The sequence below is a fragment of the Schistocerca gregaria genome, chromosome 4, assembly GCF_023897955.1.
Source record: "Schistocerca gregaria isolate iqSchGreg1 chromosome 4, iqSchGreg1.2, whole genome shotgun sequence".
Lineage (NCBI taxonomy): Eukaryota > Metazoa > Arthropoda > Insecta > Orthoptera > Acrididae > Schistocerca > Schistocerca gregaria.
Window position 1 is genome coordinate 258785108 of NC_064923.1, and position 24684 is coordinate 258809791.

Sequence of the window (24684 nt, forward strand, 5' to 3'; positions counted from 1 at the left end):
TTGTAGGTTGAGGTGTCGGAGAGTTGACGCAGTCCTTCTGCCACATACTCCACACGGTCAAGTACCACAGTTATGGAGCCTTTATCCGCCGGAAGGATTACAATAGAGCGGTCTGTTTTCAGCTGCTTAATGGCACGGGATTCAGCTGGGGTCATGTTGGGGGTTGTTGGGATGTTCTTCAAGGAGGACTGGGAGGCACACTGGATGTGAGGAATTCCTGAAATGTCTGCAAGGGATGGTTTTGGGGGAGGGGAGGAGGATCCCTTTGAGAAGGCAGTCGGAACTGTTCTAAACAAGGTTCAACACTGGGTCTAGTATTTGGGGGCTGTGTTTGGGTAGTGAAGTGATATTTCCAGTTGAGGTTCCGGGTGAAAGAGAGGAGATCTTTAACCAGGGCAGTGTGGTTGAATTTAGGTGTGGGGCTAAAGGTTAAGCTTTTTGATAGAACAGATGTCTCTTGAGGAGAGAGGGATCTGGATGAGAGGTTTAGAACTGAATTGGGGTTGGTGATATGTGGCATTTGACTGTGGCTATAGTTGAGATTTGGTCTGTGTGGGGTATGTGCTGGGATGGGGAGATTGAGTAGGGTGGCTAGGCTAGGTTTGTTGGCTATGAGGGGGGTTTGTTGACGGTTCTGTTGTGGTTGGTGTTTGTGAGGGATAGGGAGAGGGACCCCACTTCTTAGGTGTTGCACTAGCACTGTGGATAGTTTTTTCAGATGGTGTGTGGCATGAGACTCAAGTTTGCAGCTGGCTTCTAGGATGATGTTCCTGAGTGTGTTCTCCAAGCAAGGTTTTGAGAGGTGGAGGACTTTGAAGAGAGATAGGAGCTGTTGGGAGTGGTGGTTACATGAAGTAGTGTAGAGATTCAGGACAAGTTCGGTAAGGGCTAAGGATTGAAGGTTCTGGAAGTCCAGGAGAGATTGGTGGAAGGAGGAATTGCACCCAGAGATGGGAACTTTTAAGGTAAGTCCTTTAGGGGTAATTCCAAAGGTTAAGCAGGAACGGAGGAAAAGTATGTGGGATTGCAGTTTGGCTACGGTAAATGCATGTTTCTGGAATGAATGTAAATAATGTGGTATAGGATTAGGGTACATAGTGGGTAACTGGTGGGTAGGGAAATTAAATAACTAAAGTTAAAATAGCAATCATAAGAAGGAATAAAACACGGAAGGAAGGGCGAGAAAGAAAGAAATTGTGTTGGTAACGTTAAATACCAAAGAAAGACTGAGTAACTAAATCCACTTTCCCTTCTTCCCTTTCTTTCCCCTCTCTCCTCCCTTATGAAGGAACATTTATTCCAAAAGCTAGGAACTTAAATTTTCGGTTGTTTTTTGTGTTTCTATCGGCTGTACTGAGCTGAGGTAAGTACTGGCCAGCCCCTCTATCTCTTTGTTAGTAAAAATTCAATATTTCTTCTGTCACCCAAGAATTTCTACTAGCCCTCGTCTTTTTACCTACTTGATCCTCTGCTGCCTTCACTACTTCATCCCTCAAAGCTACCCAGTCTTCTTCTACTGTATTTCTTTCCCCCATTCCTGTCAATTGCTCCCTTATGCTCTCCCTGAAACTCTGTACAACCTCTGGTTCTTTCAGTTTATCCAGGTCCCATCTTCTTAAATTCCCACCTTTTTGCAGTTTCTTCAGTTTTAATCTACAGGTCATAACCAATAGATTGTGGTCAGAGTCCACATCTGCCCCTGGAAATGTCTTACAATTTAAAACCTGGTTCCTAAATCTCTGTCTTACCATTATATAATCTATCTGATACCTTTTAGTATCTCCAGGGTTCTTCTATGTATACAGCCTTCTTTTATGATTCTTGAACCAAGTGTTACCTATGATTAAGTTGTGCTCTGTGCAAAATTCTACCAGGCGGCTTCCTCTTTCATTTCTTTGCGCCAGTCCATATTCACCTACTACGTTTCCTTCTCTCCCTATCCCTACTACCGAATTCCAGTCACCCATGACTATTAAATTTTCATCTCCCTTCACTATCTGAGGAGGTACAACAACAACAATGAGGAGGTATTGAATAGAATTGGGGAGAAGAGGAGTTTGTGGCACAACTTGACTACAAGAAGGGATAGGTTGGTAGGACATGTTCTGAGGCATCAAGGGATCACCAATTTAGTACTGGAGGGCAGCGTGGAGGATAAAAATTGTAGAGGGAGACCAAGAGATGAATACACTAAGTAGATTCAGAAGGATGTAGGCTGCAGTAGGTACTGGGAGATGAAGAAGCTTGCACAGGATAGAGTAGCATGGAGAGCTGCATCAAACCAGTCTCAGGATTGAAGACCACAACAACAACAACAACAAATATTTATATGATCTTCACTGTAGAATGTTTTTAGCAAGTGAAACAGGTCACTTCTTTGGTCATCGCAAAATGTGAAAATTCAATCAAGAAACTGAAAAAATGAAATAAAGAAAGAAAAAGTGGAACACTGGAAGGCACTGTGAAAGTGGTGGACAAATTTAAATACCTGTGATAATTTATAACAGGAAGGAACAGGAGCAAGGAGGGAATAACAGAGATGATAAAGAAGATGAGGTCAGCCTTCTGTATGACTAGAGAAATATACAATAAAAAGAATATATCCACAGCGGTAAAGATATGCCACTATGCCAGAGGCAAAGATATGCAATCGTGAGGAATGCAGTATTATATGCTGCTGAGATGATGATACTAGGAAGAATTGGGGCGGAAAAACTAAAGAAAGAAGAGAGAAAAATATTGAAAAAAATATTAGGTCCCAAAAGAGGTGGAGAGAGATGGATGCGAAGACCTAGGGAAGAACTTTACCGGAGCATGAGAACAATATCCGGGGAAATCAGACTCAAAAGGGCAAGGTTTGCTGGACATATAATTAGGATGAGTACGGTCAGAATGACAAAGACAATGTGGGAAACAATATGGAGGACAAGGGAAAAGACAGGAACCAAGTTGGTTGTCGAACTTCAGGAGGAGTGGTTGGAATTGGGGATGAAGGTCAAAGGAAAGGAAAATTGGAGGAACAAATATACACAGAACAATATGCTGGAGATCAATGACAGAGAACAATACAGGAAAAGATTAGAGTGTCTCCAGTGGAGACAACAGGAGAAAAGGACACTGAAGATCTCTGAGGAAGAGTGGGAGAGAAGAAGAGAGAGAATGAAGAGGTTCCAGAAGAAGAAGAAGAAGAAGAAGAAGGAGGAGGAGGAGGAAAATGCAGTCTGTGAAGGAGCTACCCGTGGTCCTACAGAGGCCGCAGCGGAAGAAGAAGAAGAAGAAGAAGAAGAAGAAGAAGGAAAGCATTGATATGAAAGAAGTGAGATTCATAGAACAGCAATGTCAGAAACTTGGAGGAATAATGAGCAGGAAAGTGAAAAGGGAGTGACACCATCAGGGCACTGTAGTGTGAGGCACAACAAGATGAGCAATGAATTGAGCATATACCATGTGGCAGATGCCCACTTGTGAAGCAGCCATAAAGGTCACAGAACAGAAATTTCATGTTGATACTTTGTCCCTACCATTGTTTTGTAAATATACGAGATGTGACAACTGATTAATGTGACAGCATGTCTCCAGTGCAGCCACATGAGATGAGTTTGGTATTTGAATGTAGCTGAACTTGATAGTTCTGGAGCTACCAACCGTTATTTCGTCTCTCTGACTGCTTCAGTTAGCTTTTGAACTGTGATTGTACAGTGTGTTACTCATGTTAGTGCCAGTCATGGTTTATTTAAAAGTTGAGTTGCGCATTAACCTAAAATGTTTCCTGTAATTTAAAAAATTGCAGGCAGAATGATTTCAAACATTAAATGGGGTGTTTGGTAATATGTCATGTGAATGAGTTTTTCAATGCACGAACTGTTTTCTGAAGTTTGGGAAGAATTTGAACATGGTGAACATCCTAATGGACCTGTGATTGCATGAACTGAAGGAAAAGTTTAGAAAATTAATGAAATTATGCAGGAAGATCAACATCTGAGTGTTTGGTTGATTACTATCATGGTAAAAACAAAGAGAGAATAAGAACAAATACTAACATACTTATATGAGATTTTCCATTAATCATTTAGAGAATAAGAACAATTTCTTGTGGAGCATTGCTCCCATAAACCCTCACTCTGGAACAGAAAGACAGTGGTAAAAACATTTGTGCTGACATCATGAAATAACTCTCAGAACAATGAGCTTTGCTTACAGATGTCATTACAGGTGATGAAGTACAGGTTTTTCAATACGGCTCGGAAACAGTTCATCAGTTGATGTAATGGAAGACCCTTTGATCACTAAGAATGAAAGAAGCACAAATGAGGAAGTCAAACCTAAAGAAAATGCTGATGTCTTTTGTTGATTTCAAGGCTGTTCTGATGACTGAACGGGAGCGTGTAGGTCAAACCAGTTATCAGAAATACTATAGTAGTAGTCGTAATTTAGTGGAGGGAAAGAGTAAAGTAGACCAGATTTGGGGAAGAAAAACTTACAGATTCTGCACCAAGGAGATGCACCAGAGCCCTGTCTGTGTTTTTAGCAGACAAGTGCATTCTTGTGCTCCATCGTCCACCTTATTTGCCAGATATTGCTCTAAGTGCTTTAGAGTTACCCCCAAAAGTGAAACATCCATTTAACCTTTTGGCTGCTGCAGACATGCTTGCTATATTCTGAGTTGAACTCTGTATCATTATTGCATAATGCATAGTAATCTATGTGTGAACTTCTATCTGGGCTGGGGCTTCTTGAGGTGCCTGCTTCGCCGAGTGCTGACTATTTCTGGTGTGCTGTCCATGATGTCTCCTGGTACTGTTGTAAGATTCGTCACTGCCAAGTGGAACATAGTTATATGTATAAAAACTGATTTCTTGCGTTGAGGGTTGCATGCGGATTAATGATTATTATAAATCCACAGAGATATGAACATGGCTTTTCCTTCAGTAGTTTCTGATGTGCTTTTGGTATTCCTTTCTGATAGTTACGTGTTACTTCCAACACACCAGTAGTTCAGTGTGCTTCCATGGCTACACATCAGTTATATCTATTGTACTGTATGTATACTTCACTCTACAAAATAATGAAATAAGGAATTTTGATTTTTGTGTTTGTAACACATGTTGTTGGTTACATTCTGTTGTGTGCAGACTATATTATTTCATTATGCATGAGTTATGAAAGCCCTCAATAATAGTTTTCATTTATGAGTATATAAATGTAGTCAAAAGCTTCCTGTTACTTAATATGTGAACAAAATTCACTGATTGTCTGCGACACTATTCTCAGATATTGGCATTCATTATAAACTACATTAACCATGCTTTAATTTTCATTGTATCATGATACTTCTTTGGCAGCTTTATGAATGATTTTTCACTTGCTAATAAGTACTTTATAACTGGAGGAGGAGAGATTGCTTATCTGAAATAAGTACACTATGTAAACAGTAAATCTGCAGTACAGCTCTCGTCCTGTTGGAAATTTGATAATGCATTTCTTAAATTTCCGATAACTTCTTGTCCTTCAGGAATGGATGACATAGTTCTCTGTCATGCAGTTAGTAATATTTTTGTAACTTTAATGTAACCTTTGAAATAAAGGTATATTATCCAAAATGTTCATCTTTTCTTGTCTATTTTTGGCACAAAAATTCTCATGTAGAAGGCCACGAAGGACAAGATGGGTGTGGGCCTGAACAGTTTGCGAAAGTATATGAAAATGATAAGCTTCATGTATAATTGTGTAATAAAATCGTCTAGGCTATGGAAATGGAGATGTAGGGATATTTTTTGTTGATATTCGAATAATCCCCTGTGGTGGTGATATATTATTTTTGTGTGTCTGTCACAATGTGTACTGTATTTTTACTTTTGTGTACTTCACTAACAAAGTACACATCACAGCACTACAAACCCCCAGTTGTATAATTGTCATCACAGTATCTTCCATCAAAAAGAACATGAAGAATGGCAGAATAATTGGATATTTCCCTAGTTGACCTTTGTGTCCCCAAGGCTCAAATACACGAGTAACTGGACAAAAATAATTTTTGTTCCAATCAAATGTGTCAGTAAACAGTGATTTCTTACTATACGTTACACATTCACTTAGATTATTCAGATTCAGATGAACCATCAGTTACATCTATTGTGAAACATGAGACAGTAGTATAATTGTGTAGGCTTCCGCAACCAGAGTCAGTTGACATAAAAGTTTTCTGAATATCGTACCATGTCATAATGTAAAAAAACTGTACTGGAGGAATGAATGTTTTGGTCACAGTTACAGTGACTTTCTTCTGGGGTTAGTGATGTGCTTTAACTGTGAAGAATCACTTATATTTTGTCATTGCCTCTCTCTATACGTGACTTTACATCATAATTTTAAAAGTTCATAGTTATGATTGGTCACTTGAGGTGGAAGGAGCAGGAACTTTATTATAATAGGTTGCTCCAGTGGAGGGATTGATGATCTGCTGTTATCTATTGCTTCAAGCATTGTTTAGTGTGGTACTCATTGACGAATGAGGTGTAGGCTCCTGTTTTCCTCGTGCTGGACACAGAGTATGCTAGAAGCTTACACATGTGGGCAAGTATTTGACCACCCAATCCAGCCACCACCCAGCACAGAGCAACTCAGTTATCCATTCTTTGAGCATCTGTGCACAGCACGTAAGCAATGCTCAAAACATAAGACATGAGCTCTAAAGGCTGTGTGAAACATTCGTGGCCAATGGCTACAACCATAAGCTGATTAATGAAACCTGCATACTAGCTAAACAGCCAGCTTTGATGAAACGCTAGATCAGAGAAGCCATAGAAATAATAACACCTTAACGATATGAATAAAGAGAGTGGATACGTGTTTGCCCCATCCGGGCTGTCAGCCCGTGGAGACAAACAGGGCACACCAACAACATGTGACTGGAGCGCTGCCAGCGCGTAACTGCTTCCACTGCCTCATTCACCAGTGAGCACCAATCATAGTAACCAATGCTTAAAGCAAGAGATAACATCAGATTCCCAGTCCCTCCCCCATAGCAACCTTTTATAATAAAGATCCTGCTTCTTCCGCTTCAACTGATCAATCATAACTACAACCTTTTCAAATTATGACATAATGTCATGCTCAGTGATGGGCAATGACAAAATGTAAATGACTCCTCACAGCTACAGCACATCATTAGACCCAGAAGGCCAGTATAACCATGGCTCAAACTTTGGCTTCTCCAGTGCAGTCTTTTACATTACGACATGGTTCAATTCTCAGAAAAGTTATATGTCATGAGACTGTCGTGTTACTCCTCCTGATGTAGACAGCTTAAAACTGTTCCCTTCAGAATCTGTGGGAAGTTATTGTTTACATCAATATCAAATAACTCATCCTCATTGTCACTCTTCAACAGTACCTCAACCGTCTATTCCTCAGTAGCTTGGTTGATGAGAAAAATGTTTATGCCAATCATGATGCACTGTTAGATGTAAAGCGAAATTGAATTCAACAAAATGGCTCCACAACAGACAAAATGCTCCCATGCAAATTAGCAACCAAAACTGTGAAAAGCTGCTGAGATGAGAGGTGGAAAATCTGCTGTGTGCTTAAACAAAACAGAGATACCTGAGTGGCAGTATGACTGTACTCACCATTAGTGCTGTGGGCATAGCTAACAGGCTGTGTTAATTTGGCTGTAGCACTCAAGGAAAGCCCATTGGCCACTAATTTGGCTATAGCACTCAAGGAATGCCCATTGGCCATGCTTAAACTCATCAACAGCACCCTGGGGAGCGGACAAGTGTAATGAAGTTAACTTGTCAATGGCAGTCAAAGGGTTAAGGGGGGATGTTTCAGTCTATGGAACAGTTAAAAGCAAACATTTCGGAGTTGTTGAAATAGGTGGTAAGTGCTGAGTTACCACATTGCTTTGAATAATGGAAGGCTTGTATGCAGTGGTGTATAGATAGGAATGAAGTATATGCTGAAGACGATAAAAGTCAGTTGTGACTTTGGCTGCTATAAATCACATTTTTTTAAACAAGTCTTTATATGTAATTGCAACATGTTGTATGCTGAAAGCATAAAACTAATATAATGTTTGTGCTCTCTAACAGTTCCGCCACCACCTGTTCCACCACCTAATCTTGCTGCATTCACTACAGAGGAGCTTCATCGTATGGAGGGCAACACCAGGGAGGCTGTGGAAGCTCGCTTGCAGTGCCTTCGTAACATTCAATTACTGCTTGATGCTTCAGTTGCCATGATGCAGCAATATGCTTCAGTGGCAGTCAGGTAATACAAAAAGCATTTGGGAATGGATAGAAGTGGATGTGTTGCAAGTTTTTGGGAAATTAATGTTTAATGTAGTTTAAGTGAGACATGTTGTTAGGGACAAAATGTTGAAATTCTAAAAATAACTTCTATCATACATGTAGGTTACTTAATTGATGGTTGTAGAAAGAAAAAGTGTCAAACAGCTAATCCTCTATAAGAACACTGTCACTCACAATTCTGGAAAAGACTTATCAAATTAATTGAAATGAATGCTGAGCAAGTACTGAAAACCAAGATTATTTCTTTCTTTGCTGATCCCATGATCCATCAACTCAGGTTCTTGTGTGGTATATAAAGTTACAGGTTAAAAGGATTTTGTAGAAGCAGTTAACAAGTTGAGTGTATACACCAATGTAATTCTGCTCTACATAAAGGGGTTTATTTGAAGCTCAATACTTTTGGAAATGTATTCACAGTTAGAAATCTTTCTGACATTAGCTGCATTAGGCATGAAGATATTATCTGTTGATGACAAATTAAAATTTGTGCTGGACCATTACTTGAACGCAGATTTCCCACTTGTCATGAGTGGTCGCCTTAACCACTTTGACTATGTAAGCTCACTTTGTGGGCTGACCCAAACTTCCATATGTTGTACTGTCTACTACCCCATAGCTCACAATGTTACTTAGATTCCCACCATTAGGTTTGAAGGAGACAAACATATTCAGCATTGGTATTATGATCATCATTTTGCCCATGAAATCTTGTAATATTTATTTTTAACAATGCCCGAGGAAACAGGCATTAATGATGACCCTCGTGCATATTTTCAGTTGAAATCCCATCCTTGCATACACCAGTTGTAGTCTTCATTCTCTGCCATCCCCTTCTGACTCTGTTTGCCCCTGACTACTAACCTGTCTCATTCTTCCATTTCTTGCAATTTTCGATCTCAACAATGAATTTCCACCCCCCCCCCCTTAAATTTTACAATTGTTGACATTATTGTAATTCACACGTGAACCTGACACTGCTGTTGAGAGCCGTCTGACTCTCCCCTTCTCTCCCCTTATCCCTCCTTCCCATCATTTCTGCGCACCCTCTTCGATCCACACATCTCCACCCACCCTTTCCCTGCTTCTATAATCATCAACCTCCTCCTCCTCTTGTTCATAGAGTTACTTAAACACAACAGTGCCATCCTAGCCTATTTGATACATTATTTGTCACTTGCTCATCCAGCAAATTCGTATTACTTCCATCGCCTTGGAATGTGCATAGTTTCATTTGACCTGACAACAAAATTATAAATCCTTAGAGCACAACTGACAATCGAATGTGCTACTTGAATGTCTTCAATCTGAGACAGTAAAAGTTCACTTTACTTAAGTAATAGACCCTCCATTATCTGCTGTTTGAGACTTTCCATTGAAACCATTTTCAACCACTGACATTGATGTGCTGAAGTGTTATACATCAGACTTGTGAGGTGGCAGAGTAGTTAGAAACTGGACTCACATTTGGAGAATGGCAACCCTGCTACTTTCCGTATCACGCACAAATCAGTAGGATTTCTGACAGACACTCAAGGCAGGCAAGGCAAAATCACTAAACAAGATATCACATGGAAATTCATTGCTTCCGTTTTGGCTTGGTGCGAATATGATGGCAGTGAATGATATTCACTGTCAAACACTGTTCACGGAAAGTTTTAGGATCTCATAGCTTGATGAAGTAGTTCTCAGCATGGCATTGTCACTAAAATCCAATCCAGTTGTACAGAGGAAGAATAGACTGAACCACTTGATGACTTCATGTTACTGCATTAAGTGATCTACTTACAACCTTGCCAAAGGCCTGAGCTGTCATTTAGAAAGGACTTGCCCAAGGAGTTCTGACCAAAGACTTGAGTTGTTGGCCTAATTTTGTTCAAAGATTTGCTTGTAGTCCACTGCGTATGGAGGCATTCTCAAATACTTGGGACTGGATGACTGCATCCTGATACAGGAAGATATTTTCCCATGCCAAATATGGAGTAAATGATGGTAGAAGACTATTTTTAGACAGGAGGGAGAGTGGTACAAACTGTAATTCTACAAAACTCAGAGGAAGCTATAATTTTATTTGTAGTACAACATGCCGTCCTTCTAACCAGGGTGGGGGAAAACTTGCATGTTCGTAGTATTGCTTCAAGAATCTTTTATAATAGAGATGCTTTATGCAATTGAGTCTGTGTTATATGTGCCCTCTGGTGAATGAGGGTTGTTCAATAAGTAATGCCCCACATTTTTTTGAAAAGCCATTAATATACGCAGACACACGTCCTTGTTTGTGCTTCACATTTGATATTTGTTCTGTGCGCTGGTGAACTTTCGTAATGTTCTGGCAGATGGCAGAGCTGTAGTACAGCATCAAAATAGCTTCTACATACGACTCGTGTTACAAGCAGTGTGCTCTTATTGAAGTCTTGTCCGCAGAAAATGAAACTGTGGTGAACATCCATAAATGTTTGTGTGCAGTGTATGGTGATGCTGCAATTGATAGGAGTACAGTTGGGCGATGGATAAAGAAATTTACAGCGTCAGGAAAGGCACAAACAGAGCTCCATGATCAGCCATGCTCAGGACGTCTTGTCACAGCCACCACTCCAGACATGCTGAATCGTGCAGATGCCATTGTAACTCGACAGTTGGCTCTACAGTTGTCGGTCAGCATTGGAAGTGTGTCTGCAAGGATTGAGACTCGGATATTCAAAGAGGTTCTCACAATGGGTTCCACACACAGCAGACCACAAGATTCAAAGAAAGGCCATTTCATCTGAATTGTTGGAGCATTTTGAGACTAATGGAGAGGCCTTTCTGTCACGAGTCGTTACAGGAGGGGGAGGGGCGGGGGTGAAAGCTGGGTGCACCACTTCGCACTGGAAATTAAAAAGACAATGGAGTGGCATCATCCTCATTCACCACAAATAAGAAATTTAAGGCAACCCCCTCTGCCTCTACAGGGAACACACTTTGAAGATGATGGAAGTGTCAGTCATGGAGTGAAAAAATGACTACACCTAAAGAACAAGAGCTTTTACAAGCAGGGAATACATGCTTTTCCACAATGTTGGCATAAGGCTGTAGAACGTCATGGAAACTACATAGAAAATAGGACATGGACAAGACATGTTGATGTATATTGTCACCAAATTTGGACTCTTAACAATAAATATATTCTGAGAAAAAAATGACCCTCATACAGTTTCTGGTGCAAGTAATGTAAGTGATGTATTGGAACCACAATAATTCGTTTCTACAGGGTGTTTCAGAAGTGATGGTCAATATTCAGGGATATGACAGTAATGACCATCTGAAATAAAAAAGCCAAGGAAACATTGGTTCTAAAATGCGTACCATAAGAGCTATGAGCAATTCTGTGCAACAAATCTCTTCTGATACAAGCTCTTTGCTTTCCATATTTTGCCTCTTTGCTTTCCATATTTTGCAAATTAGTAGTATGGACCAAAACATGAAAAAAAGTTCCAGAAATATATACTCTAAAATGGGTATCTTAAAAGTTATGAACACTTATTCATTAGAAGAGTTGTGTTTCAAAGTAGCAAAGATGAACAAGTGCATATGTATTTATTGCATAGATGTTGAACCATCAGTGGTATATAAAATAATTGCTTTTTTTGGAATAAGAAATAAATCAGTTTTCATTTTATCAAAATTTCAGAAACAAAGCAGAAGTAGCAATGACCAATAAGAAATTTCCTTCCTTCAATAATGCAGATCATTTACATTGTTGGAAATTTTATTAAACTATCTTTCCACACACACATTGACTAATAAACTATAAGCTCACAATGGCTTTTTAGCAATTTTAGATTTCTGCAAGAGTATTTGTAGACTTAGACGGAATGACAACAGCTGTAATACTTTATTCATCTTCATGATCCTTTAAGGTTTTGTACAAAAAATAGTTGTAGACACACAAAAAAAACCACAAAGACTAATAGTGCCATTGTTGGTAACAGAACATTTCTATTTCATCTGTATGTGTATCTGATGAGTAAATGGATGTTTATTTTTGGATTAGCATGAGGAGCTGAGTGAAGGATGAGAATGGCTAGTTGATATTCTTGCAACTGAGTTCGAAAGAACTGCTGAACGTCCAGTCAACTAACAGTTATTTGTGAGACTTATTGACTATTTGCCTAATTAATTTGTTATTTATAAGGATATTCTTGCATGTGTTATGTAACTCGACACATCTATATTAAAGTTCTTCTGCAGTTACAAACATGGCTCATATTTAAGTGTTGCTTATGTGTCTGCTATAGGATAGAACAAGTGACAACAAAAGTAGGTAATGATCAGGTGCTGGTTAATGGAACAGGAAGTAATGATGTAGAGTCAAATACGGGTCCAGCAGCTACAGAGACAGGAGCTGCAGGTGAAACGAGACAGTCAACTGATGTCGCATCTGCTCTTGCAAGCAGTGCTAGCAGCTCCAGCAGCAGTAGCAGCAGGTGGGCAGTGAGCCTGGAATAACAAATGGCACAGCATGTTGTAGTTAATCAGTATCCTACAGTACACTCTTCACTTTTCATCAGTAGTTGAGATTTGGTATAGATTGCATTTTATTCCACACAGAAAGTGCCTTTATCAGTTTGTAAAAAAACAGTAGTAACATAGTTTTCTTTCAGTTTCTTGTTTGGGTGTCTGCATTTTAAACAGGGGTTTGATGACAGAATACTGAAAGCTACATATATAATATCCTATTGCAAAGTGTGTTGTAATTAACATTTGATTATAGTTAGCAGACAGTTTATCTTTGCTTTAGTATGTAAAACGTCCATTTAGTAAGACTTTCTGTTTTTCTTCATGCTGTTCAAGTGACCTGCTGTTGCATTCTACTCCTAGAGAAACTAATACTGAATATTTATCGTATTTGAAAGACACATTCTCACTGGTCATACTCTTCTGTGCTCTTTTTTCTTCACAGTTCAGCAGGAAGTAAACTGTAGTTCCGTAACATGTAATGTCACTGTTTGTCACAGACAATGATGGTTTTTCCCCCTTGCATGAGCAAATGAAGTTTTTTTTTATGTTAAGTTTTTCATTATTGTTGTAGCTGCTGTACTTTTTATGCTTGATTATAAGTAGCACGCTTCTCTCATAATTACACCATATAATGAAAATTTGCTAACATGCCCGGGTAGTTGACCATTCTTCAAAGCACCCACTTCTGGGACTTGAGGAGGTGCACCAGGTCCAGATCGAATCTGCCTCACGAATTAGGATGGGCCTGGTGTGCCAGGCAGCCTGGGTACGTGTTTCAGGTGGTTTTACATGTCCTTCTAGGTAAATACTAGGTTGGTTCCCACGTCCCATCTCAGTTACACAATGCACAAACACTTTGAAAAACTTTGTTACATTTGGCCCTGTGGAGTACACAACATGCATACAGAATGGGTTCACAGATTCCTCATCATGGGAAGGGGGGAGTGGCTTTGGGAATGCTGACTCCATCATAATAATAGACTATATACAGGTTTGGTTCTTTCTCCTTGAGACTAGAAAAATCCCCATATCACTTCTTACCTGGAATTGGCTGGATAAAGGCTACCAGAATGAAGATGATTGAAAACTTGATGCGTGAACGAATTTGAGCTATCTACATTATTTTCAAAATATAAATGATACTAAATTTAAAATAACAGCATCAACTAATGAAAATCAGTATGTGAAGATGATGAAGAAGACAAGTAAAAGACAAGTAAGAAGACTGAAAGGATAAAACTTTCAGCTGTCCAATATGGCACAGCATTACCAATTGGTGTATAATCAGATTTGTAATGTCATATTAATGGAAGAACAGTTTATTCTGAGTGAACATATGATTTCTGATGTTGCACATAATAGAAACAAATTAGTCAACCAGACAAAATATAGACATGTCATAGAGATTTCTTGGGTGTTCTGCTACACCACCATGATGGCACGTCATTCAGAGCTCTCCCAGAGGGATTAATGAGAGATAAATTGTCTTATGCTTCACCAAATTCTTTTATTTTTGGAATGATAACGAGCTGGTATCCAAAAATTCCAGAAATTTAAGCGCAAATCTTTAAGAGTAAACTGAAATACCGCTGTGTGTCTCCCCATGACTTCCTTCTTGAATCAGTGTGGCAATTGCCTGTGAACTGAGTGGTTTGGTCAGTTGTTGGTGAGCATATTTCTATTGCCATTTTTCTTTTAATTTGCTTTTCTGCAATGACTGACCTGGAAGAATAGATTGAGTGTTCAAAATTTTGTTTTGAACTTTGCAAAACTGCTGAAGAAATGCAATATATGTCAAAGGAAGTTTTTAGAGGCATCAAAAGCTTTCCAACATTATGGGGATAGGTTATGATACATGTGAAACTTCATGGTGGATTAAAACTGAGCGCTGGACTGGGACTCGAACCTTGTCTTCTGCATGCAAGTGCTCTATCGAGTGAGCTATTCTAGCATGACTCACAACCCTCCCTCACAGCTTTCCTTCCACCAGTATCTCATCTACCCTCTTCCTTGTGGATGATACCTATGAATGTATTCAGTCAAAATGACTGAACATGAAATAAAATTGTTGCTAGGTTTATGCCACGATAGCTCCATCAGGATGAAAGGAAACATCGTACCAATGTTTTCACAGAACTTAAACTGCTGGTTCAAGGCAATTCAAACTTTCTTTCAGAGTTTGTTACTGGTCTCCAAAATCGGTTTATGACTATGACACTGAAATTAAGTTACAGATGTCACAATAGAAGACTCCTTTTCATCTTGGCCACAAAAAACTCAGAGTTCGTCCTTCCTTGTCAGACAGTCAATAGAAAGTCATATCATGAAGTTTGAAGGCGTTTGAGAAAGTGAAAATTTCCACAGAAGTGGCATTTGAATGACTGTGTGGAGTGTTTTTTAATGGCTGATGACTGCTGTATTTAGCTTGTGCAGTGATGTGACTGCTTGAGCAACATTTGTTCTAGACCTATTCCACCGTACAGCTACACCTAACACTGCCGCCTTAACACACTCTTATTGCATTGGTGTAGAGATTTCACTCATCAAATCTGTGTACACACTCTATTCCTGATTGTCAGTCGTTCCTGAAACTACTGGGTTAGTAAACTTGATGCCTGTTTCTTTGTCTTTTTCATCAGCAAGTAACTTATTTCACCGTGGTTTTGCCTCAATAAAGGCAACCAACTTTTTTTCTTATGGGCCTTCATTTAGTTGGACATTCCTGAATCATGATCCTCTTGACCAAGACGTTGGTCATTTTCCATCACTATCATTGTGTGGTGTGTCAAAAGATGCTACACTACTCTAGCACCTTCCTTTAGGCCATTAATTGTAAATGTTTGTGTATCAGTGCTTCGTACTCCACATCTTTGTTGTTTAGATTTACTATTCTGAATTTTATTTACCTGACAATAATTAACCTCTCATTTTTTTCTGATATTTAAAGTGAAACTTACATTCTTCCTGGCACATGTCCTCATGACTGGGATTAATGTGCTCATTATTAATCATATCTAGATTTTCAACAAATGACAGAAATTGATTTATGGTTAACCAAACTCTGTATAAAATTTCCTTTCTTACATAGTATGGTAAATGCCTTACCAATATCTTTGCTAGATGTACTTTGTCTATAGGGTTATCTAAATACTTATATCTTGTTACATGCCATTCTATATACTTTTTGCCATGAAATGTTAAAATGTTTCACGTCCAATAATTCTAGCATCAGTTTTCCTTGCATAGTTTTAGACCAATATTTACTCTTTGAGTTTCTCCTTAGAATCACAAGGTAAACTCCTCTCCATTCAACAGCATCCCATAGCAAATAACTCAAAATGAAATTATCTTTCTAGAGTCTTCCCACTTTTGTGGTAATGACCTGAAAAAATGCTCACAGCAAGTACGTTGGATGTACTTCCCCATCTGGTTTAAACATTGGAAAATGCTTATAAAAGTTCATTCTACTTCCCAACTGCAGTTCCTCTAACAGTATTGTTACATTGATAGATTTACCTTTAACTTGACTTACTGTTAATTACCTTCTAGTTTTTGCCAATTCATCCCATGGTCTTTTAAACTCATTGGTCGTGTTAGTAACTTCCTCCCCAGAAAGCTGCCCATTTCCTGAAGTGTGTAAAAAGTCTCCTGAAATTCCTGATCTAACAATGCTTTTATTTTTTCCTCCAAAACTGATTGTATCTTGTGTGGATGTATGGAATCTCTGTCTCGTCGTTTCTTTGTTCTAAAATTTCTTTGTACATCTGACATCTGATCTTTTACCTAGTTTCTTTCTGTTTCTGCAAAGTTACATAAACTATTTACATCCATACACAAATTTTTTATATATTCATGTATCTCCTCCTGAACCAAGTCACATTGTTCCAAGACTTTTGTGTGTATTCCTTCTATTAACACACTGTGTCTTCGATCTAGCTTATGTCATAAATGTGCCTGTAATGCTTCATCAGTGTCTTTAATCTGAGTTTCTAATTCTTGTCACAGTCTATCTTCATTTTCCATTTCTTGCTAATGAGTGTCTTTAATCTCATTTTCTAAGTCTTAGCATAGTTGCACAAAGTAATCATTAATACTGGCTTGAAATTTACCGTGGCTGTACAAATCTCTTTTTGATCTTCGAAAATTTGTCATTGGATTGTTTTACTACTTTTGAAAACTTTTCATTTGACTGTCTCTGCATGTCCACCAGTACTTGTTGAAACATTTCCATAGTAACTTCTGTCAACATTTTCCTTGTGATCACCAACATGTACAAACTCACAAATGTCACCGAATCACTGCCCTACACCCACAAAAACAATTTTGAAGTGAAATACTGACATAGCTCACCATAGTTGCACTGCATGCTGGCGATGGTCTGGTAGCCGACAATAACGTGATGATGATGCAATGGTTTAGACTGTGTGCTGGCGTCGCGTTGGAGTAGACTATGTGCTGGCATCATGGTGGTGTAGTATGTGCACTGGTGATGTATTGAGGGCTGCATGCTGGTCGGGCGTTGCTGGTTGTATGCTGGCTCTTGGAGGGTCACATACGGCTGCATGTTTTGTCGGTTTAGATGGATGTGTTTAGCCCTGGCCCATCAACATTGTTGTTTATGATCCATGGTGACACATCTCTTGCTGATCTATTGCAGAATTTCTTCCTTTCAATCTGTTTTTTTGTCTTCTTACAACCATACCATCCCACATGGAGTGTTTATTAATGGCTGATAACTGCTGTATTTAGCTTGTGTGGCGATGTTTTGACTGCTTGAACAACATCTGTTCTAGACCAATTAATCCATACAGCTACACCTAACACTTTCATCTTAACACACACTTATTAGATTGGTATAGAAATTCAGCCTTGCAACTCCTGTGATTTAATCCAGAGTGCAGCTATGCTGTGCCCTGTTCTTCCTAGTCATAAAACTTTTTTCTTCCATATAGGTTTCTAAAAGTGAAGTGGCTACAAAACAAAACACTGCTACTCTACTTAAATAATTTGTTGTACTTAAATAATGTGTTGGATGGTTCCAATTAACTCTGTATAATGTCACAAGCTTCCATAAACTGTTACACATTACTTGGCAAGATACTGCTCCCAGAACTAACTAATATTACTGTCTCAAAGACTTCTCATTAACATGTCTTTTAACAGTACAAAACAACACTCACTTATATACAGCATATTCGTCTTCCTTTATGCCAGAGGCCTTCCACGGTACCAGAGCTCATTCGTTCCTCCTTGCTCCATGGAGATTACAAATGCTCCCCAACCATATGTGGCCCAATGTTTGTAAACTAATTGCAGTCACGCACATCTTTACTGTGAGCTCTATATCTGAAGTGCGTGCTACATGCCCTTCCACAACTGACATGGATCACTACATTAGGTGGAAAAGTAAATTGTGAGAGACGCAGTTCAATATTGGGTTTGGGTCAAGCTTGATTTGTAGAGTTGATAGTGAAAATATTAATCAGTATACATGCACTTAGCACTTTCTATTCTGTTTGTCATTACTTGTCCATTATGCTAATGAATTTGGTGAATTTTTGACTAGAGAGATGTATTTTTGAAAGTTTAAAGCTATCCCATTTGTGCACACTTAATTAATAAATTTCACAAAAAAATATCAGATACAGTGTTCTCCAGTGATAGTTCTTTGCTTGGCTTAATTAGAAAACTTGTAAGTTTTTGCAAATAGGATTAATTCTGCTTATCTAATTCAAATACAGAGATGAATATTCATCAGTATATACTATTAATGGATAGGGGCAGAAAAAAATTGTTTTGCATTATTGCCACATTCAGTGCTATTTTTGCCAAAACCAGTGTTATTTTTGTGAGATTCATTGTTATTTTGCAACTTAATTAATACTTTTACCAAATTCATTATTATTAATTTGTTATATTTGATGTACTTTTGTGCTAAATTTAGTGTTTTTTGCCATGTTTGGTATTACTTTCTGCCAAACTCTGTTACTTATACTAAATTTGGTGACTTTTTTTGCCAGATTTGATGTTACCTTTTTGCCAGATTTGATGTTACTTTTTTGCTAAATTGGATGTTGGTTTATTTGCTTAAATTGGCTGTTTTTTGTGAAATGTACTGGTACTTTGTTATCAAATTTAGTGTTATTTTTACCAAATGTGTTGTTTTTGCCACATCTGATACTATTTTCTGCCAAAGTTGGTGTTATTTTTTCCCAATGTAGCTACGATTTTTGCCAAATTTGGTGTTGTATTCAGTTTGATGATTTTTTGCTTTTTGTCAAATTTGACATTTTTTGACAAATTGCATATTACTTTTGCTACATTCTGTGCTACTTTTGTCATCACATCAAAGTTTGTTATACTGGAAATGAACTGCCAGTTTAAGATTATGCACGAATCTCGGCCTTGAGGCAAGTAGAAGATAAAGTGCAGTTTTAACATTCAATAAGTATCAGTTATGAATATTAGTAAACTGTCATCTTTTGATTTATAAAATTTTTAATTGGCATAATTACAATATCACATAAAAATTGCTTCTTTCACATTAGTTTGCAAATATCCAATAATTTTGCATTATCATTTTCGCACAATTTCATGCCCCTAGTAGTGGATATTTGATTGATCTTTTGAATGTGCACTGTGTTTTCTCTTTCTGGCTGATGTGTTATGTGCTTGTAAATTAGTTAAACAGCCTTCTGTAACTTGCTAAATTGTGTTTCTTAAATAACTGCTAAACCAAGTACACATTGCATGATATACTTATGAAAGAAGGTAGCTTTTATAGTAATAATTGGCAGTGGAATTCCTTGAAAAATAGCAGTCCGTACTAGAGATAATTTTCTCCTTTAAAAGCTTTGTCATGTTCTCAGTGAACATATAAATAGCTGTCTTATTGTAAAGGCAATTTTAAAATCTGGCCTGTTATTGATTACTTAATAACTGCACAGGAAGGTGACAACTCTTGACTGCATTACCTTCTCAAAAATTTGGGGAAAATTGTGTAATTAGAGTGGCTAGTTGTTGTTGACATAAGGAATCACTGTTCTGACAAAAAGACCTAATAATTGCATACTTTAATCTGGCCAGTAATTATGGTCAATTACCAATGTTACATGTGCTACTAAAAACATTACACACATATAAGCAAAAACATTATGATCACGGTCCCCCACAATATTGGATGCCACCTGGTGGCATTGGGGACACACGTAGAGCCGTAACAAAAGTATGTAATTGTAGCAGACATGGATGAGGGATCACCCTAGCAAAGATATGGGTTGCAAATAGGGAAATCCATTGAGATAAGTGACTTTGACGAAGGGCAGTTTATAATTATGTGGGAAATATTTTGAAAATGGCAAGACTGGTTGAATAGTTATGTGCTGCTGTTGTGAGCATCTACAGAAAGAGGTTGGAGGACAGTGGAACAGTTGGACATCCACAGCTCTTCACAGAATGTGAGGTTCAGAGGCTTTTCTGCTCTGTAAAGTAGAATAGACTGTGCTCCGTGGCATCTCCGCAAAAAAAAAGAAAAAACAATGCTGGTGGATGTACAAGTGTTTCAGACCACACCTTTCATCATACATTGTTAAACATGGTGCTCCACAGCAGACCACCCATATGAGTTCACATGTTGACCCAATGACATGGTTAGTTACGATTGCATAGAGAACGGGACTGTTAGGATTCGACCATCGATTAGTGGAAATGTGCTGGCCCTTTAAGTGAATCACACTTTTGCTGCAGTAGGTCAATGGTTGTTTCCACAAATGCCACCATCAAGGTGAATGGCAGCTCAAAACATGCAGCATGTCACAAATGGAAAATGGTGGGAGCAGTATTTTGCTATGGGATACACTGTCCTGCTTTGGATGGGACCTGTGATAGTAATAGAAGGCACACTAACAGCTGCAAACCACCTGCATTTCTTCATGCTTGATGACTTCACTGACGGCAATGTCATTTTTCAGCAGTAAAAGTGTCAGTGTCTTGGAGTCAGAGCTGTGCTACAGTGGTTTGAGGAGCATTAAAGTGAACTCACATTGATGCCTCAGCAACCACATTCGCGTGATGTAAATCCTACGGAACCCATTCGGTCGCTATTGGACGGCATCATGGCATACGCAAATCAGTAGACCATCGTTTACACGAATTACATGTCCTGTGTGTAGACTTCTAATGCCGCATATCTCTACAAACCTACCAACGAGCTGTTGGATCCCTGGTATGCAGAATCAGTGATGTATTTCATTTCAAAGATGGAGAAACAAGCTATTAAGCAGGTGGTCATAATGGTTTGGCTCATAAGTGTATATTGCAGGGTAATAAATTTTTATTTTACAATTGGAATTATTATCAGCTTTTCCTTTTTTAATTTATTTATTTATTTTTCTTTTTTGAGAATGTGGTATGGAGAATATTACTTTCACTAAATTTTTCTGTGTGTTGTGTATTCAGCTTACTGCTTTCTTTCCTTCCTTAACTGTGTGTCTTTATTTTCTTGTCTACTTTTAAAGAGTAATAATTAAAATGGCTGTCACACATTATTTGTTTGCTCACTTTCACAAACTCAGTGAAGCATGCATTGTGACCTTCTCAGTTCTCTTGTGCTTCCTTGTTATGAAAGTTATTTGTATTTTAGTTTTCACATTGGTAATTCAATGATACGAGAAGGTTGGATCAAATCACATTTCTTTGTAAACTATATTTTTCTTATATCTCATTGGAACATGTTGAAGACTTGAAAATCTTGATTGACTTTTGAGTACAAATGAGAGAGAACATTGATTCTTTAGATGCATGAGACAATGTTTCAAAATATTTTACTTCATTTACACATTGTTTAGATTACTTTTGCAATTCATTTCATTTGATTTTTTTTTTTTATGTTCACAGAGCAGAAACATATCCTGTTTCAAATTCATCCAGTGATGCTAATAACTCAAGTCCCACTGAACAAGAAGAGATCAGGCGAAGAAGATTACAGAGATTTGCACAAGCAACTGACTGAACTGTATTATATTTTCAAGTGTTATGTCTTGTCTGTTTTGTTTGTTTTCTGTTGTGAGTGACAAAGATCATTGCTTTTGCAGTGGTAGTTATGTGACAAATCAAGACCCATGTATGCCATTTATTATTTAATAATTCAGTTTACAAAGACCACATGAAATCATGTCAATTAAATGGCACACATTTTATAAAGGAAATGTATATCCAAATTTAAATGCAGGTCATTATTAACTGTACACAGATATGCTTACATTTCAGGAAGTGGATGTCTTTTGAATGTGGGGTAATCTATATATTATTTTATGGACTGTAATGTAATTGTGAAATTATCATTTCTTTATTTGTACAGTGTAAAATTTCTGTTTTGTGTGTGTGTGGGGGGGGGGGCGGGGGGGGGGGGTTGAGAGAGAGAGAGAGAGAGAGAGAGAGAGAGAGAGAGAGAGAGAGAGAGAGAGAGAGAGAGAGAGAGAGAGAGTTGAATTTTGTATACAACTGGGTATTCATTCATTTGTTTATGCAGTTCCGGGAAATATGAACTTGTTCATCCAGTTGTTTCTGTATACACTGAATGTGGCTGTAGGTATTCTACTGTTTGAAGACATTGTGAGATGCTTTTATGCAAATTTTGTGTAAAGTATTTGGCTCATTTCAAATAAAGACAATATGTGAGTCCCAGGAAACAATAACAGTTTTAGATGATTTCTCCAGAACCTGCAGTATTTCATCACCAACCCTACCAACTGCAAGACATACAGAATTTGATAATTTGTGTTCATTGTTTCATAGGGAGCAACAGGGCGGAAAGGTATCAAACTGGTTTTATTAATTTATTTTTGCTTGATTTTTATTTTCTAAAATATAGTACATCATGGATCTTGGAAATACCTGTCTACTTGCTTTTTTTTCTTTTCTTTTTTTAATTGCATTAATATCTTTCTGGAAAGAATATATTTCTACTCAAACATTTCTACACTAAAGTCACAGTGACATGAATTTATGGCACAAAATCTCTGTGATATTTATGATTTTCCCAAATTATGAGATAAATTGGAGAGCACCTTATTTTGACACTACAAATGAGTGCCTACAGATCCTATTACGAAGGTCATTCAGTAATTACAGAGACAAATTGGTCTGGGGAAAAAACTGCTAGTAGGGCAAGTTTGGTACTTTTATGGCTTTAAGTTGGCATCGCTGAGATAAGCCTTGGTCAGTTGATGTATCAACATTCTTTTGTTTATAACCTCAAAAATACATTTCAAGATGGCGAGTCTGCTTGCGTCGACATTAGTTGAACAATGTTCTGTTATTCATTTTTTACTTGCTGAAGGTGAGGAACCAGTGAATATATATTGTAGAATGTCTAAAGTTTATGGTGAACGTTGTATGAATTATGCAAATTTTTACAAGTGCAGTTCAAAAACGGTCGTGACTCAGTGACTGATTTTAATTTGTGATGAAGCTTGGGTTCACTGTTATGAGCCAGAATCAAAAAGACAAAGCCTGGAATCGAAGCACACCAATTCACCTGTCAAGAAAAATTTCGAAACCCAAGCATCAGCAGGAAAACTCATGGTGATGGTGTTTTGGGATGCTGAAGGTCCGTTTTTTTGTGATTCTCTCGAAGAGCATCGTACAATGAACAGCCAATACTACTTGGATGTACTTTTAAACAAGGTCAGAAGTTGCAGCATTAGAAAATTGCAGCGAAATGCAGGAAGATCTGCAGCAGATAGGCACTTGGTGCAGGGAGTGGCAACTGACCCTTAACATAGACAAATGTAATGTATTGCGAATACATAGAAAGAAGGATCCTTTATTGTATGATTATATGATAGTGGAACAAACACTGGTAGCAGTTACTTCAGTAAAATATCTGGGAGTATGCGTGCGGAACAACTTGAAGTGGAATGATCATATAAAATTAATTGTTGGTAAGGCGGGTGCCAGATTGAGATTCATTGGGAGAGTGCTTAGAAAATGTAGTCCATCAACAAAGGAGGTCGCTTAAAAAACACTCGTTTGACCTATACTTGAGTATTGCTCATCAATGTGGGGTCCATACCAGGTCAGGTTGACAGAGGAGATAGAGAAGATCCAAAGAAGAGCGGCGCGTGATAGCGTTACGGAGATGTTTATCAAACTCAAATGGCAGACTCTGCAAGAGAGGCGCTCTGTATCGCGGTGTAGCTTGCTGTCCAGGTTTTGAGAGGGTGCGTTTCTGGATGAAGTATTGAATATATTGCTTCCCCCTACTTATACCTCTCAAGGGGATCACAAATGTAAAATTAGAGAGATTCGAGTGTGCACGGAGGCTTTTTGGCAGTCATTCTTCCCGTGAACCATACGTGACTGGAACAGGAAAGAGAGGTAATGACAATGGCACGTACAGTGCCCTCCGCCACACACCGTTGAGTGGCTTGCGGAGTAGAAATGTAGATGTAGATGTAGGTGAAGCCAGCCATGAGAGAGAGACATCATGGATCTCGGAGGAGATGTGTGATTCGCCAGCAAGACAGTACACTTCCTCATATTGCCCAACTAACGTGCGACACCATTGACAAAATGGGTTGGGAAGTTCTGCCTCATCGCCCTTACGGTCCTGATTTAGCACCTAGTGATTTCCATTTGTTTGGTCCACTGAAGGAGGCATTACATGGGAAGAGGTTCCAGGACAATGAGGTCGTAAAAAAGTTAGTGGGAAATTGGTTCAAACATCAAGATAAAGAGTTCTTTGCAGCTGGAATAAAAAAGCTTGTAGCCTGTTGGAACAAGTGCATAAATGTTCAAGGGGATTGTGTTGAAAAGCAGAAAAAGTATTGTTTAGTAAAAATGAACGCTTTTTTCTCCAGACCAGTTTGTCTCT

The 24684-nt window shown here is 38.4% G+C and overlaps 1 protein-coding gene across 3 annotated transcripts in view; it reads left to right on the plus strand.

Moving 5' to 3' along the window:
* Positions 1 to 22504, plus strand: part of LOC126268094 (E3 ubiquitin-protein ligase synoviolin B) — a 79798-nt gene extending 57294 nt beyond the window's left edge. Inside the window, exons 11-14 of one of the 3 annotated variants that reach the window (XR_007549087.1) lie at positions 8094 to 8271; positions 12587 to 12775; positions 21705 to 22217; positions 22278 to 22504. Coding sequence is in view for 1 of the 3 variants with exons in the window: in XM_049973603.1 (XP_049829560.1) it covers positions 8094 to 8271; positions 12587 to 12775; positions 21705 to 21819 (482 nt within the window). In the remaining 2 variants the exon portion in view is untranslated. Of the gene's footprint in view, positions 1 to 8093; positions 8272 to 12586; positions 12776 to 21704 lie in introns of all 3 variants that reach the window. The other 2 variants (XR_007549088.1, XM_049973603.1) reach the window with 2 other exon arrangements.
* Positions 22505 to 24684: the final 2180 nt, after the last annotated feature.